At 54.3% G+C, this 14,385-nt stretch overlaps 1 protein-coding gene across 1 annotated transcript; it reads right to left on the bottom strand.

Annotated features, from left to right (window-relative positions):
• Positions 1-2,049: 2,049 nt before the first annotated feature.
• On the bottom strand, positions 2,050-14,062 carry LOC120380401 (waprin-Phi1-like). The gene is made up of 4 exons (XM_039498134.1): positions 13,842-14,062; positions 13,440-13,574; positions 4,171-4,324; positions 2,050-2,241 (listed from the first exon to the last, which is right to left on the bottom strand). The coding sequence occupies exons 1-3, from the start codon at positions 13,927-13,929 to the stop codon at positions 4,173-4,175; spliced, it is 375 nt and encodes a 124-aa protein (XP_039354068.1). The 5' UTR covers positions 13,930-14,062; the 3' UTR covers positions 2,050-2,241; positions 4,171-4,172.
• Between the last annotated feature and the right edge of the window lie 323 nt (positions 14,063-14,385).

Here is a 14,385-nt window from a genome sequence, read left to right as displayed (position 1 = left end):
CGCCGATCGGGAGCATTCGCCATGTTCCAGGCGGGAAGTGCAGTGATAGTGGCCTGTTTCTCCCGCCTCCCACGGGAGCCGAAATCCCCACCCCGGCTGAGCTGCCTGGTGGAGACGCCAGTGGAGTGGGATGGGGGAAGCGCCCACGCATCCTGCCGTGCCAGGGTCCAGGCTCCCAGGGGCTGGGGCTTCTGATCCCAGGGAGAGAGGAGACCAGTGTTTGCTTCAGCAAGGAGGCCCGGCCTCTCCTGGTGCTTGGGGCTCGGTTTCAACAAACATTAACCGGAGAACAATGCTGCATGCAGCGCTGCCAGCCCACCTGGGACACTCTCCCGCTGGGGCATGGTCAGGCAGGGTGCTGGGCTCCTCCACCACACAACAGCGGCACTGAGCTCCCCCGGGCTCAGAGCCAGGCCACCAGATCCCCTTAGCACTGAGCCCCAGACGTGCTTCAGAGACGGCGTCCCGTCCCCTGCAGAGACGGGAACGACTCCCCTGCCTCGGCGGGGCCTGTGGGGGATCTGTGCTCAGGGATGGGGGGGGCAGGACCTGGGCATGTGCCTGAGAAGGGCCAGGTGGGTCCCACAGCTCAGCCCTTGGCTGGGAGTCAGACCCACTGAGGCCAGCCTGGCAAGGGGGGACCTGCTGCCTGGCCCTGGCAGTGCCCAGCCCTCTGGATGTGGCCCTTGCTGGTGCCAGCGTTGTCTCCATCCCTGTGCTCTGAGGCCTGGGGAGCCCTTTCCCCATGTGGTCTGGGCCCCTGTATCCCAAGCAGTGCGACCCCCGTCCTGGCGGCAGGGAAGAGGCGTCCGGACAGCTTGGACGGGTCCCCGTAGAACGAGGGAATGAGCAGCAGGTGTCACCTCTCCCTGCAAACGGTTCCTGGGCACAGGGAGGCATGTGGGCACCAAGCCAGCTTGGCTACGTGTACCATGGCTGGGCCTGAGAGCCAGCCCCCGGGGAATCACACGGGCAGAGCCCAGCAGGGGAGGGAACGACCAGCCCTGCTCCTGGGGGAACCTGGGCTTCCGGCAGCATCCCTGGGGTGCTCCTGCTGAGCCAGAATCCAGCCCTGCCGCCTCTGGGGCCAGGCCTGGCTGCCGAGAGGGCTGGGCCCCAGGGCAGTGCGAGAGGCAGGGCCGGCAATGGTGGGAGGGGTTCGGGTTTCCTCATTCCTTTGGCATAGGTGCTACTCGCCCTGCCTGGCTGCGTCCCTGGCCCTCTGCCCGGGCGCCTCGCTCCCTGCCTGTTTGCTGGCCCCAGCAGCCGAACTGCGCGTTCAGTGTGTGCAGGCGGAGCCGCCCGCTGTCCCGGAGGGGCAGGGGGTGAGTTCCGGGATGATGGGAATGAGGCGCGTGAGGTGCCCTGGGTAGCTGCCCCGGCCTGAGGCAGAGACCCAGACAGCCCAGCGGGGCCTTGCAAAGAGCGGTTCAGGGATGTGTCGGCCTGGCCCAGCCCCTGGCCGTGGGGAGTCACCCAGCCGGGCAGTGGGCCAGGGCCAGGCCTTGCCGAGCTGGCTGCAAGGCTGGATTCTTTGCTGCGTCACTTCAAGGCCACTGCACTCCGTGAAACGCATTTGCATGAGGGGTGCAAAGAGCCTCTGCCCAGGCCGTCCCAGCCTGCGGTGCCCCATGTCTTACAGCCGGGAAGAGCCCAGGGGCCGGAGGGAGGTTACAGCGCAGGAAGGGGCTGGACAGACTCGGTGTGTGGGGGAGAGCAAGGTGCCCAACTGCCCTGTCCCAGCCTGGCAGGACCAGGAGGGCACCACGGGGCACTTTCTGAGCCCCAGCCCTGGGTTGTGCACACACAGCTGCAACTGAGCGTGGCTGTGGACTGGGCGTGCACCCACCTTGCAAGCCATTTGCAGGGTGCAGACTGAGCTGGTGAGCAGAGGTTTGGACACGTGCAATGTCTGTGGTGAGGCAGGGGTGCAGGACTGGAGCCCAGCTGGGTGCCTAGCCCTATGGGCGAGGCAGGTGTACCGGGACCAGAGCTGGCCAGCTACCTGGCCCAAAGAGCTGGAGAAGATACAGACACGACCACCAGAGCTGCAGGGCAAGGCTGTTTTATTGGGGTCGGGGAGAGCCTGGAGTCTGGATGTGCTGGTCCGTGAGAGCCCTGGGCAGGGAGCTGGGGAGCAGGACAGCTCCACGCTGGGGCACTGGGAGTCGTGGGCAGAGCGACAGGCGTTTTCGAGCGCTGCTCCCCCTTTGCCTGGTGATGGGCAGAGCTAGGAGGCATCTGCAAAGGGAAAGTCATGCAATGAGGCGGCAGGGAGCAGGCTGTGAGCAGGACTCCCTGCCCACCCCATCAGCGCTGGGTGCAAGGATGGTGCTGACAGTGAATCGCCTCCTGGGCACTACCAGCCCTGCAGGCTGGGTCCTGGGGCCGCTGACGTGCCCTACTCAGCGTAGGAGAGCCCTGCTGGAAGTCTGGGCCCACGCTGAGCCCTGGGGCCGGTGGCGATCTCATGAGGGCGAGGTGGGCTGGCAGGATCAGCCCTGCTCACAGGGACGCCCTGCGCTAGGTCGGGACTGGGGAGATCCTTGTTCTCCGGCTCAGCCTCTATTGTCCTGGCTCTGCAATGCCCCAGTGACAGGCCAGCCCCATGGGGCAAATGCCACTGACTACCTGAGGGGGCACAAGGGAGCAGATCTCCCTCCAGGTCTGGCTGTCTGCCCATCCTCATGGCATCTGGGCGTCTCGCATAGCTGTGCAGTGAGAAAGGAGGTCCCGCAGTGCCTGGCCATGAGACCTACGCACGGGAGATAGGGCGTGGGGTGCCCTGCCACCGGGTGGCCATGCAGCAGGTCAGGACCTGGCACGGCCTGGGGAGGGATGCCCCTCCCCCAGCCCCAACCTACCCCAGCCCAAAGCCAGCCACAGCCGGGGCGCCCCTCCCCCGGCCCCCACTCTGCTACAGCTGGGGCACCCAGACCAGCCCGGGCACCCCTACCCCAGGCCAAGCCCAGCCACAGCCGGGGCGGCCCAGCCAGGCCCAAACCCAGCCACGGCTAAGGTGTCCCTCCACCAGGCCAAACCCAGCCCCGGTCCGGACCTGCCACGGCACCCCTCCCCTGGCAGAAACCCTGCTGGGGGAGGGGCGCCTATCCTGCAGCCCCAGCCCTGGAGCTGCCGTGGCAGACAAAGGGACCTCTCCCCGCACAGCCCAGGTGTTGCTGTGGGGAGAGGGAGCTGGGGGGAGTTCTCTCTCCCCACCATAGCCCCCTCCCGCACCCCAAGCCCCTCACCGCTGGCCCCACCCCAGAGCCCTCACCCCGTACCCCCAACCTTCTGCCCCAGCCCTGAGCCCCCGCCCACACTCCGAACCCCTCGGCCCCACCTCTGCCACATGAATTTTGTTCTGTGCACCAAGATGGGGGGACGTGTCACATAACAAAATTCATTCCGCACGTGGGTGGGAAAAATTAGAGGACCACTAACCACCCCACTCCACACTGCCCCCAGGAGCGCACATGGGGCTGTGCTATCTACCCCACCCCCAGGAGCGCACGGGGCTGTGCTACCCACCCCACCCCAGGAGCTCACACAGGGGCTGTGCTATCTACCCTGCCCCTAGGAGCACACAGGGGCTGTGCCACCCCACCGGAGCGCACAGGGGCTGTGCCATCCCCCCACCCCCCCCGGAGCGCACGGGGGCTGTGCCACCCCCCCACCCCCCGAGGAGCGCACACGGGGGCTGTGCTACCCACCCCGCCCCCCAGGAGCGCACATGGGGGCTGTGCTATCTCCCCCACCCCGCCAGGAGCGCACGGGGCTGTGCTACCCCACCCCCAGGAGCTCACACAGGGGCTGTGCTATCTACCCTGCCCCTAGGAGCACACAGGGCTGTGCCACCCCAGGAGCGCACAGGGGCTGTGCCACCCCACCCCGAGGAGCGCACACGGGGCTGTGCCACCCACCCTGCCCCCAGGAGCGCACGGGGCTGTGCCACCACCCCGCCCCAGGAGCGCACATGGGGCTGTGCCACCCACCGCCCCCAGGAGCGCACATGGGGCTGTGCCACCCACCCCGCCCCAGGAGCGCACGGGGCTGTGCCATCCCCACCCCGAGGAGCGCACACGGGGGCTGTGCTACCCACCCCGCCCCCCAGGAGCGCACACGGGGGCTGTGCTACCCACCCCGCACCCCAGGAACTGCTACGCTCACCTTTAAAAATTTGGGCGGACACACGCCAGCTTGCGACAGCCGTTCATGCAGCACTTCATGGTCCCTTGGCATTGCGAGTCCACTTTGCACTGGTTCTTGCACAGGCCCAGTAAGGGGATTCCACCTTGCACCACTGGGCACGAGCCAGGTTTCTCTGGAAGGGCAGGAGACAGTATGAGTTTCGCGTGAGGGTCCCTGGCCCCTGGGCTCAGGATCAGGAGTGGGACTCGCTGCTCTAAAAGGAAAGTGTCTGCACCCCAGGGGCACAACCTGGCTCAGGGGCTCTGTCCAATCGGCCTCCTTCTGTGCCCCTGCCTTGCTGGTGAGCGGCCCCAGCGCCTGTGCACGGAGCCAGCCCTGGGAGCACATGCCTGTGCTTAGGGTCAGGCCTGGAGCGCTCAGGGCCTGTCTACACAAAACGCTGCTGTGATGCTGCTGTGCCGCCTGAGTGACAATGCCCAGCCACACGGCCGCCAGGGGTGCTCCTGTCGCTGTAGGGAATCCAGTTCCCCGGAGACGGAGCACTCGCCTGTCAACTTACACCGGGGCTGAAGGCGAGACAACAAATCAGAGATAACAGCGGAAAACCCCAAGATTAACTTCACTTAAGGACTAATAAGCAGCAAGCCCAGCTGCTGGTAGCTATAAGACCATCTGGAGGACGTGTGTGTGTGGTGTGACTGAATGCATATGCTAACTGTTGTATTTTCAATAAATGCAGTGTATTGTCTTTTCCCCAAAAAAGATCTCGTGTGCTTCTTATAAGCATAACTTTTTGGGTGGAGAATTGCGAAAGGGGGAAGACGTGTCACAGAGTCCCCGGGCGATGCTCTGGAACTGCTCCCCACAAAGCCAGTCAGGACTTTGGGAAGCCTCCTCTCCCTTGGAGCAGACTGTCTTCAGGGCAAGAAGCTCCCACGGCTTCAACTCCTGGGTCTGACCTTAGAGCATTCAGCATCCTCTGCCCCTCCGTGCACTTCCCCCAGCGAGTCCGCCCAGGCGGGGTCCTGAGGAAGCCAGAGAGTCCTGCACCCCCACTTCGCAGTCAGACGTGACTCTCAGCCGGCCAGTAACACAGAGGTTTATTAGATGACAGGAACAGGGTCTAAAACAGAGCTTGTAGGTACAGAGAACAGGACCCCTCAGCCAGGTCCATTCTGGGGCCCAGCGAGGCAGACACCCGCGTCTGCCCTCACTTCCCGTCCCCAGCCAGCTCCAAACTGAAACCCCCTCCTCTGGGCTTTGTCTCTTTCCTGGACCAGGAGGTCACCTGACCTCTTTGTTCACCTTTAGCTATTCCCTTGCAAGGGGGAAGGCCCTGGCCGTTTGTTGCCAGGATACAAAGTGTTGTCCATTTATGCACAGTGGAGGCTTAAGAAATGCATAGGGGAAACTGAGGCACCCACACAGTATTCAGAGGAAACATTAAGAACAGTCCCACTTCATCACAACATGCACTGTGATTGTTGAAATTACTGCTACAAGGTATCCCATCCATGTCAAGTGATCAATCAGTCAGGTGTGTGTACCCCTGGTCACAGAAGTGCCGGACAATAGGGGAAGTATTAGAGTCCTCGCTCCAACCCATCTGTCGGGGAAAACGATACAGATAAGATATATACAAACTGTCTAGGTATACAGCCCCCCGGTCGTAGAGGTGCTGGGCCATAAGGGGGAGGATTAGAGTCCTCACTCCCACCCATCTGTCAGGGAAAAAATTGCATAGGTGAATATACCCTTGTCGTAGCAGGATCAAGCCCCCAAAGTAGGGGACTTAGCGTTCCTCCTCCTGCTCTGTCAGGCAGTTTTTAGAGGGTGTCGACTTTGTGTGTTGTGTACATCCCAGCACAAGTGTGGGCACATAAGGAGTAGGTTTCTGTAAGACCTCACGCTGAAGGATATAGGAGTGTGAGATGTTGTTGTAATTTCACAGATTCGAGAGAAATATTTAAGGAAAGAGACCACGAGGGGTGGGGGCTAGTTGAGGAGCCCCCCTCCTTGCTAAATGGTTAGTTGGACAAAGCCTGTGCCCATGGGAAGGGACGGTTCAGGGAGGAAAGCAGGATCAGGCCCAGACAAGCAGGCAGGCAACAGATAAAGAGATTTGAAAACAGGCTGGGAGCCCTGAGTGGCAGGAGTAAGGGAAGGAGCAGGAATTCAGATCCCTGGGACAATACTGGGAATGGTGGAATCTGGGCTGAGAGAGGTGTCCGTTTGGGAGATAAGCAAGTGATTGAAGGAAAGAGAGTGAGAAGTTAACTCTGCAGAGGCTGCGGGGGAATTAAGCAGTTAAACTTTGTGAACGTGTTAAAAAGGAAAAGTGTTAGAGAAAGAGAATTCTTGGTTTCTTTGCAGCCATTCTGAAGGGGAAATGGGCCCTTTTCCAGAGGAATGTCTGTAAATAAGCCAGGCAAAGAGACAATCTGATTTAAATCATTTGACTATGAACAATTCAGTCAAATTTGCTAAAAGAACATGAGGAGTTTCTATTGGAACTTAGCTGCCCCTAAGTGTATAACCGAAGCTGTGGTCTGTGTACAGCTGTGTGAAAATGAAAGCAGTGGAAGAGGATGTTAAGAAAAGAGTGTGTATGTACCTGTGTGAGTGTGTAAATCTATTGTGCAAATAGGTGAGGTTTTAAGGATCTACATCAACACTCCCTGGCTTGTAAAACTCTTGGTTTGTAGGGTTTGTTTTATTTTTAAATAATCCCACTAAAAATCCATTTGAATCTTTCATTCAAAGTAGCAAAACTGACCGACTTTTTGCCACATGCAGATAACTGGTGGTGTTTGTCTTTGGTGTTTAGCATTTAACTCTTAAGGTACCTCAATGCTTTATAACGTTCAATATCTTTTCAAAGACCAAAGCTGTGGCTGCAGCAGGGCAGTGAAGCCCAGGAGCATGGGAAGAGAGTCTGGACTTGTTGTTTGGTAACAAAATAGCAGATAAGAGCTGTAGTAAAAGAATAAGAAATGACAAAAGACAGTGCCCCTCTGGAGCAACCGCAGGGGTGAGGTGCACAAAACCAACAACGCAGCGTTAGGAACACGGAGCTTTAAGGCGGCTCTGTGTAATCAGACTGTCACTTTGATAAAGGTACATGAAAACTCTCGGCACACAAAAGAAACAGTTACGCCTTATGTACAAATGGATATGACTAATATAAAGTTATAGACATTAAACTATGGAAGGAATGTGCATTTTTCCAGGACGTGTGTCGTGTATATTGCAGAAGGGGTAAAATGCAATGCAAACTACTGAATTAAAATCCTCTTAGGGCCCCAAAGGGAGCCACCATAGGTGTGTTTTCTTTTTCAGATCACTGGGTGTTTTGGAAGCAGGAATTGAAAGTGGAAAGAAATCAAAACTCTGGTGGAAGTTGATTGTGTCCCTTTAAGACAGAGTCTCTCAGCTCTGCTGATGCCTTTGGATCCAAAAGCAAACCAGAAAGCGTCTGTGTTAGTGCAAATTACCTAGAGGAAGGAAAGAACTGCCCATAATGGCAGCACAAAGGAGCTGCAGATAAAGGACATTACTTGGTTTGCAAACAAACTACCTGAAACCAAAAGGCTCAAATTCTGACCCTCCAGAGGAAGGCGGAAAAAGGAGTCAAACCTAAGAATAAGAGAGGGACAGGTTAACCCTAAGTAGAAGAATGCAGTATGCAGTGCTGAAATCTGAAGACAGGTACAACAGGGGGTCTGCTTATACACATGGCACGCCTACCTTTTAATTCACCAAAACCCAAGGCTATAATTCATGGTATAACAAGATACCTTTAATAGATTTGATGCTAATATTATTGTTAATATTAAACACTGGGATAAATTTAATGTTAATAAGTACCCCCCTGTAACAATGTATAGTGTGTATGATTTTTGAAAAAAAAACAAAAAAACTTTAAGGTCATATGGTAATGATGCTTCTCAGCTATTACCTGTGAATAAACAGCAGAAAAAACATTATAAACTTGGTCTGCTGTATAAGAAGGGAAACTGAGGTACATCACCCCATGAATGTAATAACTGAGCAGTGGGATAATTTTCCCTAAACCCTTAAAAGGTAGAAGCCATTGAAACCTGGCTTGCCTATAGAACAAAAGCCCAGGAAAGTATGGGGGTAATTCCTCTGTTTTGCCTGCAATCAGCAAGCCTGTTTGTAGAAGGAAGGGATATTTTAAGCAATAACCTGCCACCCCAAAAGGGGTAGAAACATGTTCTTTTTGTCTTTCATAAAATCAGGAGAAGCTGGTACCAGCTGAAGAGCAACTCAGAATACCATGGATCTACTGTCGCGACAAAAATTGTGTTTTGTGTTTTATCTTGTGTTGTTTGTTTTGTTGCTAGCATTGTTGTGTATTGTGCTATAAATAAACCCAACCCCCCCCCCACTGCATTAGGCAGAAAAGGATGAACAAGCATTTTAACTGTATATACAGAAGCCAACGTTGCAGAAGGGTGGAGGTCAAGACATACCAGTCTCTTTAACAGGGAAACATCCTCAGGTAGCAAACACCATATTAGGAGGGATTGGTTTTGGAGCAGGGATTATAAATACTATGGATCTGGAGGTAATTAAGAATAAGTTAAGTTCCTTGTCACAACTGCATGAGAGTCTCATTCACAAACAGGCAGATACTACTGTGGACTTGGTACAAATAGGTCTGGGAAACCTAAAAGCAACATGGAATATGTGGCGGTGGCAAAACCCCACCTCCTGGCTGCTGTATAACAACAAATAGTGTTAGGGAATAAAACTGCCTTGGCCACAGGATGTACTGAGATGCATCACTTGCACTCGAAATGTTTTGGGTGATATCTGGGAATGTTCGGGTATTAACGCATCTTATAAAACAATTGTTTGACACCTACAAATATGAATGGAGGCATTACGGTATGTTTCCAGCATGGTTAAGCCTGATTTGTTATTAGGTGAAATTATTGTTAAAATTGCTCACCAACAGTCTGTGGAGACAGAAATATGGAAAGTGAGCCAGCTTCCAAAATTGACCATGGGATCCTTTTGGCTACCCCGGGTTATGGGTCAGTGGGCTGGGAAAGAGGAGAAACTATTGGACACCCGAGGGTGTATGGAGTGGAGCCCTCAGAAATGGGTGTGCTTGTTCCTACCTGTCACCACAGAACCATGCAGCAAGGACACATCATTGGGAACATGTGTATGGGATGAACTAGAAAATGTGACGTGTTTTGTACATCGGACAACGTGTATGTGTTACATCCTGGGAAACAGTATTTTGGGAGGATGCAAGTATTAGCCAACCCCCAGTGGGTGAATGTAGATGTGATGCCCGTGTATTATATACTAGCAATTGTATGTATTATGTACCAAAGAGAGAAGAAGCACAGAGCCTTATAACAGCTACCCCGGTTAATTTCTCTGTTACCCGTGGCCTGGATTGGCATGATCTAACTGATCACTTGTTGTCAGAAACAAGGTGGCTCAGTTTTTACAACAGACTCAGAGGGATACAGGGAAGTGTGTCATTCAAATATTACATGCAAATAGAGACATGCTAAAAATTGCTAAGTCTGAAAAAGAGCTGACAGCCTAGCACTGGTACATTTAAGGGCATGTCTGTTATGTTCCACCCATTGCTAGTTGTGTTAATATTGTCCTGTGTTTGCTTGCTAGGAATGTGTTGTATGTGCTGTTGGACAAAGAGAATGTTTGTTAAATTACAACCACAAGCTCAAATTGTCTCTCAGTATATTGCTAGGAAACAATTGTATAAAATATGGCCCAGTCAAGAATTGTTCTTGAGGGGTCAAAAGGGGGATATGCAGTAGTAGGATTTGATGTTTGTATTTTGGATAATTTAGAAGGAAGGATATAATAATGTAGCATGTAGTGCTGTATGATTTGACCATATCCTGCCAGCCACCCTTTTTGAATAGTAGAAAGCAATGGCCTAAGGGGTCATTGGTAGAAACACATCAGCCAGGCTGCCCGTGTCTGAACTGATGTTAAGGCAGGAACAGACCAGAACAGTCCTTATGGCTGATTCTGGTCACCTTTTGTTTTAGGATGTTTTCATTACAGTATTTGCTATAAGGTCTTGTTTCATATCTGCATTGCAAATGAAGTTGTGTAAGGTTCTTGTGTAATCCCTTTAGTAACCATATAACCCTTTCTAAAATGTAATCCTGTCTGACATTCTCTGTGCAATTGTTTGGGGGTGAGTAAAGGATGTGTGCATGGTTCAGGATGAGTGTGAAAGCCATCCCAAATGTCCAGCTGGTCAAGAAGAAGTGAGAGACTTGGAGAGAGAGCAGGAAACAATCAGAAAACATCCATTGTATCTGATGCTAAACGAGTTAGCAGCATCCACAACCTCAGAGGTGAGGCAAACACCCCCAGGGCAAGACAACAAATAAGAGATAACAGCGGAAAACCCCAAGATGAACTCCACTTAAGGACTAACGATCCCAGGATTGCAAAATCCATAGACTAAGGTGGGAATTGACAAGTCTAAAGCTGGTGTGTTTTGCCATAGAACTCTGGGTTCAGTCCTGCAAAGCCTCAGCGCATCGATCGGACCGACAGAGCTCAGCTCCTCACTCATGCTCAGTAAACATGGTGTGTTGCCTTTTCCCCTGGAAAAGATCCGGTGTGCTTCTTATAAGCATCACAGCCCATTCCATGTCCCTGCTGGCCCCTAGGCAGGACTCCCCTCTCTCTGGGGATTATCCCCAGGCAGACGCTTTCCCTAGTATGGCAAGTAGCTTGAGTGTTCCCTTTCTTACAGACTCATTGACTTTAATGTCAGAAGGGACCATCCTGATCCCTCTTGGCTCATGGCAATTCCTCGCCTTCAGGCATTGCTCTCATAGGATCATAGAATATCAGGGTTGGAAGGGACCTCAGGAGATCATCTAGTCCAACCCCCTGCTCAAAGCAGGACCAATCCCCAACTAAATCATCCCAGCCAGGGCTTTGTCAAGCCTGACCTTAAAAACCTCTAAGGAAGGAGATTCCACCACCTCCCTAGATAACCCATTCCAGTGCTTCACCACCCTCCTAGTGAAATAGCGTTTCTTAATATCCAACCTAGCTCTCCCCCACTGCAACTTGAGACCCTTGTTCTGTCATCTGCCACCACTGAGAACAGCCAAGCTCCAGCCTCTGGAACCCCCCTTCAGGTAGTTGAAGGCTGCTATCAAATCCCCCCTCACTCTTTTCATCTCCAGACTAAACAATCCCAGTTCCCTCAGCCCCTCCTCATAAGTCAGTGTCCCAGCCCCCTAATCATTTTTGTTGCCCTCCACTGGACTCTTTCCAATTTGTCCACATCCCTTCTGTAGTGTGGGGATCAAAACTGGATGCAATACTCCAGGTGTGGCCTCACCAGTGCCGAGTAGAGGGGAATAATCACGTCCTTCAATCTGCTGGCAATGCTCCTACTAATGCAGCCCAATATGCCATTGGCCTTCTTGGCAACAAGGGCACACTGCTGACTCATATCCATGAAACACTTCCTTGTGTTTGTTTTAAACCTGCTGCCTGTTCATTTCATTGGATGATCCTGGTTCTTGTGTTATATGAAAAGGTAAATAACACTTCACTTTCTCCACCCCAGTAACGATTTTATAGATCTCTATCATAGCCCCCCTAGTCATCTCTTTTCCGAGCTGAACGGTCCCAGGCTTTGTAATCTCTCATACGCTGAAGCTGTTCTATCCCCCCAATCATTTTTGTTGCCGTTTTCTGAACATTTTCCAGTTTTAATCTCTCTTTTTTAAGAGGGGGTGACCAGAACTGCACGCAGGAGTCAAGATGTGGGCGAACCAGGGATTTATATAGTGGCATCATGATATTTACTGTCTTATTATCTATCCCTTTCCGAATGGATCCTAACATTGTTCACTTTTTTGACTGCCGCTGCACATTGAGTGGTAACAGCTAATTCAGGCCCCATCATTGTTATGTATAGTTGGGATTATGTTTTCCAATGTGCATGCATTACTTTGCATTTATCAACACTGAATTTCATCTGCCACTTTTTGAGAGATCCCTTTGTAGCTCTTCGCAGTCTGCTTTCGACTTCACTCTCTTCAGGAATTTTGTATCATCTACAAACTTTGCCACCTTACTGTTTTTCCAATTCATTTATGAACATGATGAACAGCACCGGTCCCAGTACAGAGCCCTGGGGGACCCCACTATTTACCTCTCCACTGTGAAAACTGACCATTTATTCCCATCCTTTGTCTCCTGTCTTTAACCAGTTACTGGTCCATGAGAGGACCTTCCCGCTTATCCCATGACAGCCTACTTTGCTTAAGAGCCTTTGGGGAGGGACCCTTGTCAAAAGCTTTCTGAAAATCTAAACACACTATATCCACTGGATCATCTCGTTTCCACATGTTTCTTGACGCCCTCAAATTATTGTAGTAGATTGGTGAGGTCTGATTTCCCCTTACAAAATCCATGTTGACTCTTCCTCACTAAATCATGTTCATCTATGTGTCCAACAATTCTGTTCTTTACTATAGTTTCAACCAATTTGCCCGGTACTGAAGTTAGAGTCCCTGGCCTGTAATTGCTAGGATCACCTCTGGAGCCTTTTTTAAAAATCGGTGTTACATTAGCTACCTGGAGCAGCTCCCACCCGGGGCCCCAGCTCAGGAACCGTGCAGCGCCCGGCGCAGCCCCCACCCGGGGCCCCAGCTCAGGAACCGTGCAGCGCCCGGCGCAGCCCCCACCCGGGGCCCCAGCTCAGGAACTGTACAGCGCCCGGCGCAGCCCCCACTCGGGCCCCAGCTCAGGAACCGTGCAGCGCCCGGCGCAGCCCCCACCCGGGGCCCCAGCTCAGGAACCGTGCAGCGCCCGGCGCAGCCCCCACCCGGGGCCCCAGCTCAGGAACCGTGCAGCGCCCGGCGCAGCCCCCACCCGGGGCCCCAGCTCAGGAACCGTGCAGCGCCTGGCATGGTGGGGGCCCTCCCTGCACCTGGGGCCTGCGGGTACCACCACTTCGTACAGGTGCATTGTCGGTTCTGACCAGAAGCCCAGCGCGGTGGAGCTGACCTGCAGACGGCAATCCCTGCGTGTCGAAGAGACGTCACTTGCTCCCTTCACACCCCCCGCCCGCGCCACCTGCTACTTCAGCACGTCCTGGCCGCTCCACACACCTGGCATGCAAGATGGAGCCCAGTTCAAAGTGCTCCCAGCCAGGAGCCCCTGGGCAGGGCAGCGGCGGGGATACAGTGGGCCGGGCGACAGGCAGGAGCCCTAAGGGGGCGCGTTACCGTTGGGGATCTGACAGGACCATCCGCAGCCCGTCTGGCAGCACTTGAGGTTCTCCTCGCAGTCGCTGTCGGCCTGGCATTCCTCTGTGCAGTTAGCCGCCTCCACCACTGTGTCTGGGCACACGCCCGCTTTCTCTGAAACGGGAAAGGCCCACGGTGTAGCCACGGTCACACTGGTCCCAGGGAGAGGGCCAGGCGGTGGGCCAGGAGGGCAGCGAATGTATCCCCTGTCCCCGAGGACATTGTTAATGGTGAGAGGCCCTGGCTCACCCGAATGTGGGGCCAGGTCCTGGCTCCATCCTGGCTCTCGCTGCACAAGACCCCCTCCCCTGGGGGGTCCCTCCAGCCGAAGGGCTGCGTACATAGGCGGGACGTGGGCGGGGGCGCGGCGTTCCTACTCACTGGTAATGTTCTGGCCAGATGCAGACGGCAGCTCGGCCCAGAGAGCCAGGAGCCCCACCAGGAGGACGATGCTGCTGGACTTCACCATGGTCCTATGGGGAGCCGGCGCCGACTGTCCGGACCTACCCAGGCTGGGCTTTAAGCTTTCCCACAGGTGGGGCTGCAGCTGGGGAGGGAGGGGACTGGTTCCCAGGTGATTTATAGAGAACGGGAGAGTCGCTCGCGCTCCCTCTTCATTCCATTGCACAATCCGTGGGTATCAGGTATCTGCTCTGGCCCGCCTGCGAACCAGGAAGTGAGAGCTCGGAAGGGACCCAGCATCTTCTGTAGCACACAGTGGGCAGGCTGACAGCAAGCTGCTGCGGCTCCCGGACAGCCTGCCATGGCCACCGCTGGCCCCCAGACAGGTGGGGGCCAGGGTGATTCATGATCTTGCTTCTTATGCAGGTTTCTTCGGAGGAGCTGGGGTTTGCAGCTCCCCCGGGGGTGTTTCTGTGCATGGCACATCTCAGGGGCTGCTGCGTCCTGGTGAGCGGGAGAATCG

The sequence above is a fragment of the Mauremys reevesii genome, linkage group 13 (assembly GCF_016161935.1).
Source record: "Mauremys reevesii isolate NIE-2019 linkage group 13, ASM1616193v1, whole genome shotgun sequence".
In the NCBI taxonomy this organism is placed as follows: Eukaryota; Metazoa; Chordata; order Testudines; family Geoemydidae; genus Mauremys; species Mauremys reevesii.
This window is presented reverse-complemented; position numbering and strand designations above follow the sequence as displayed.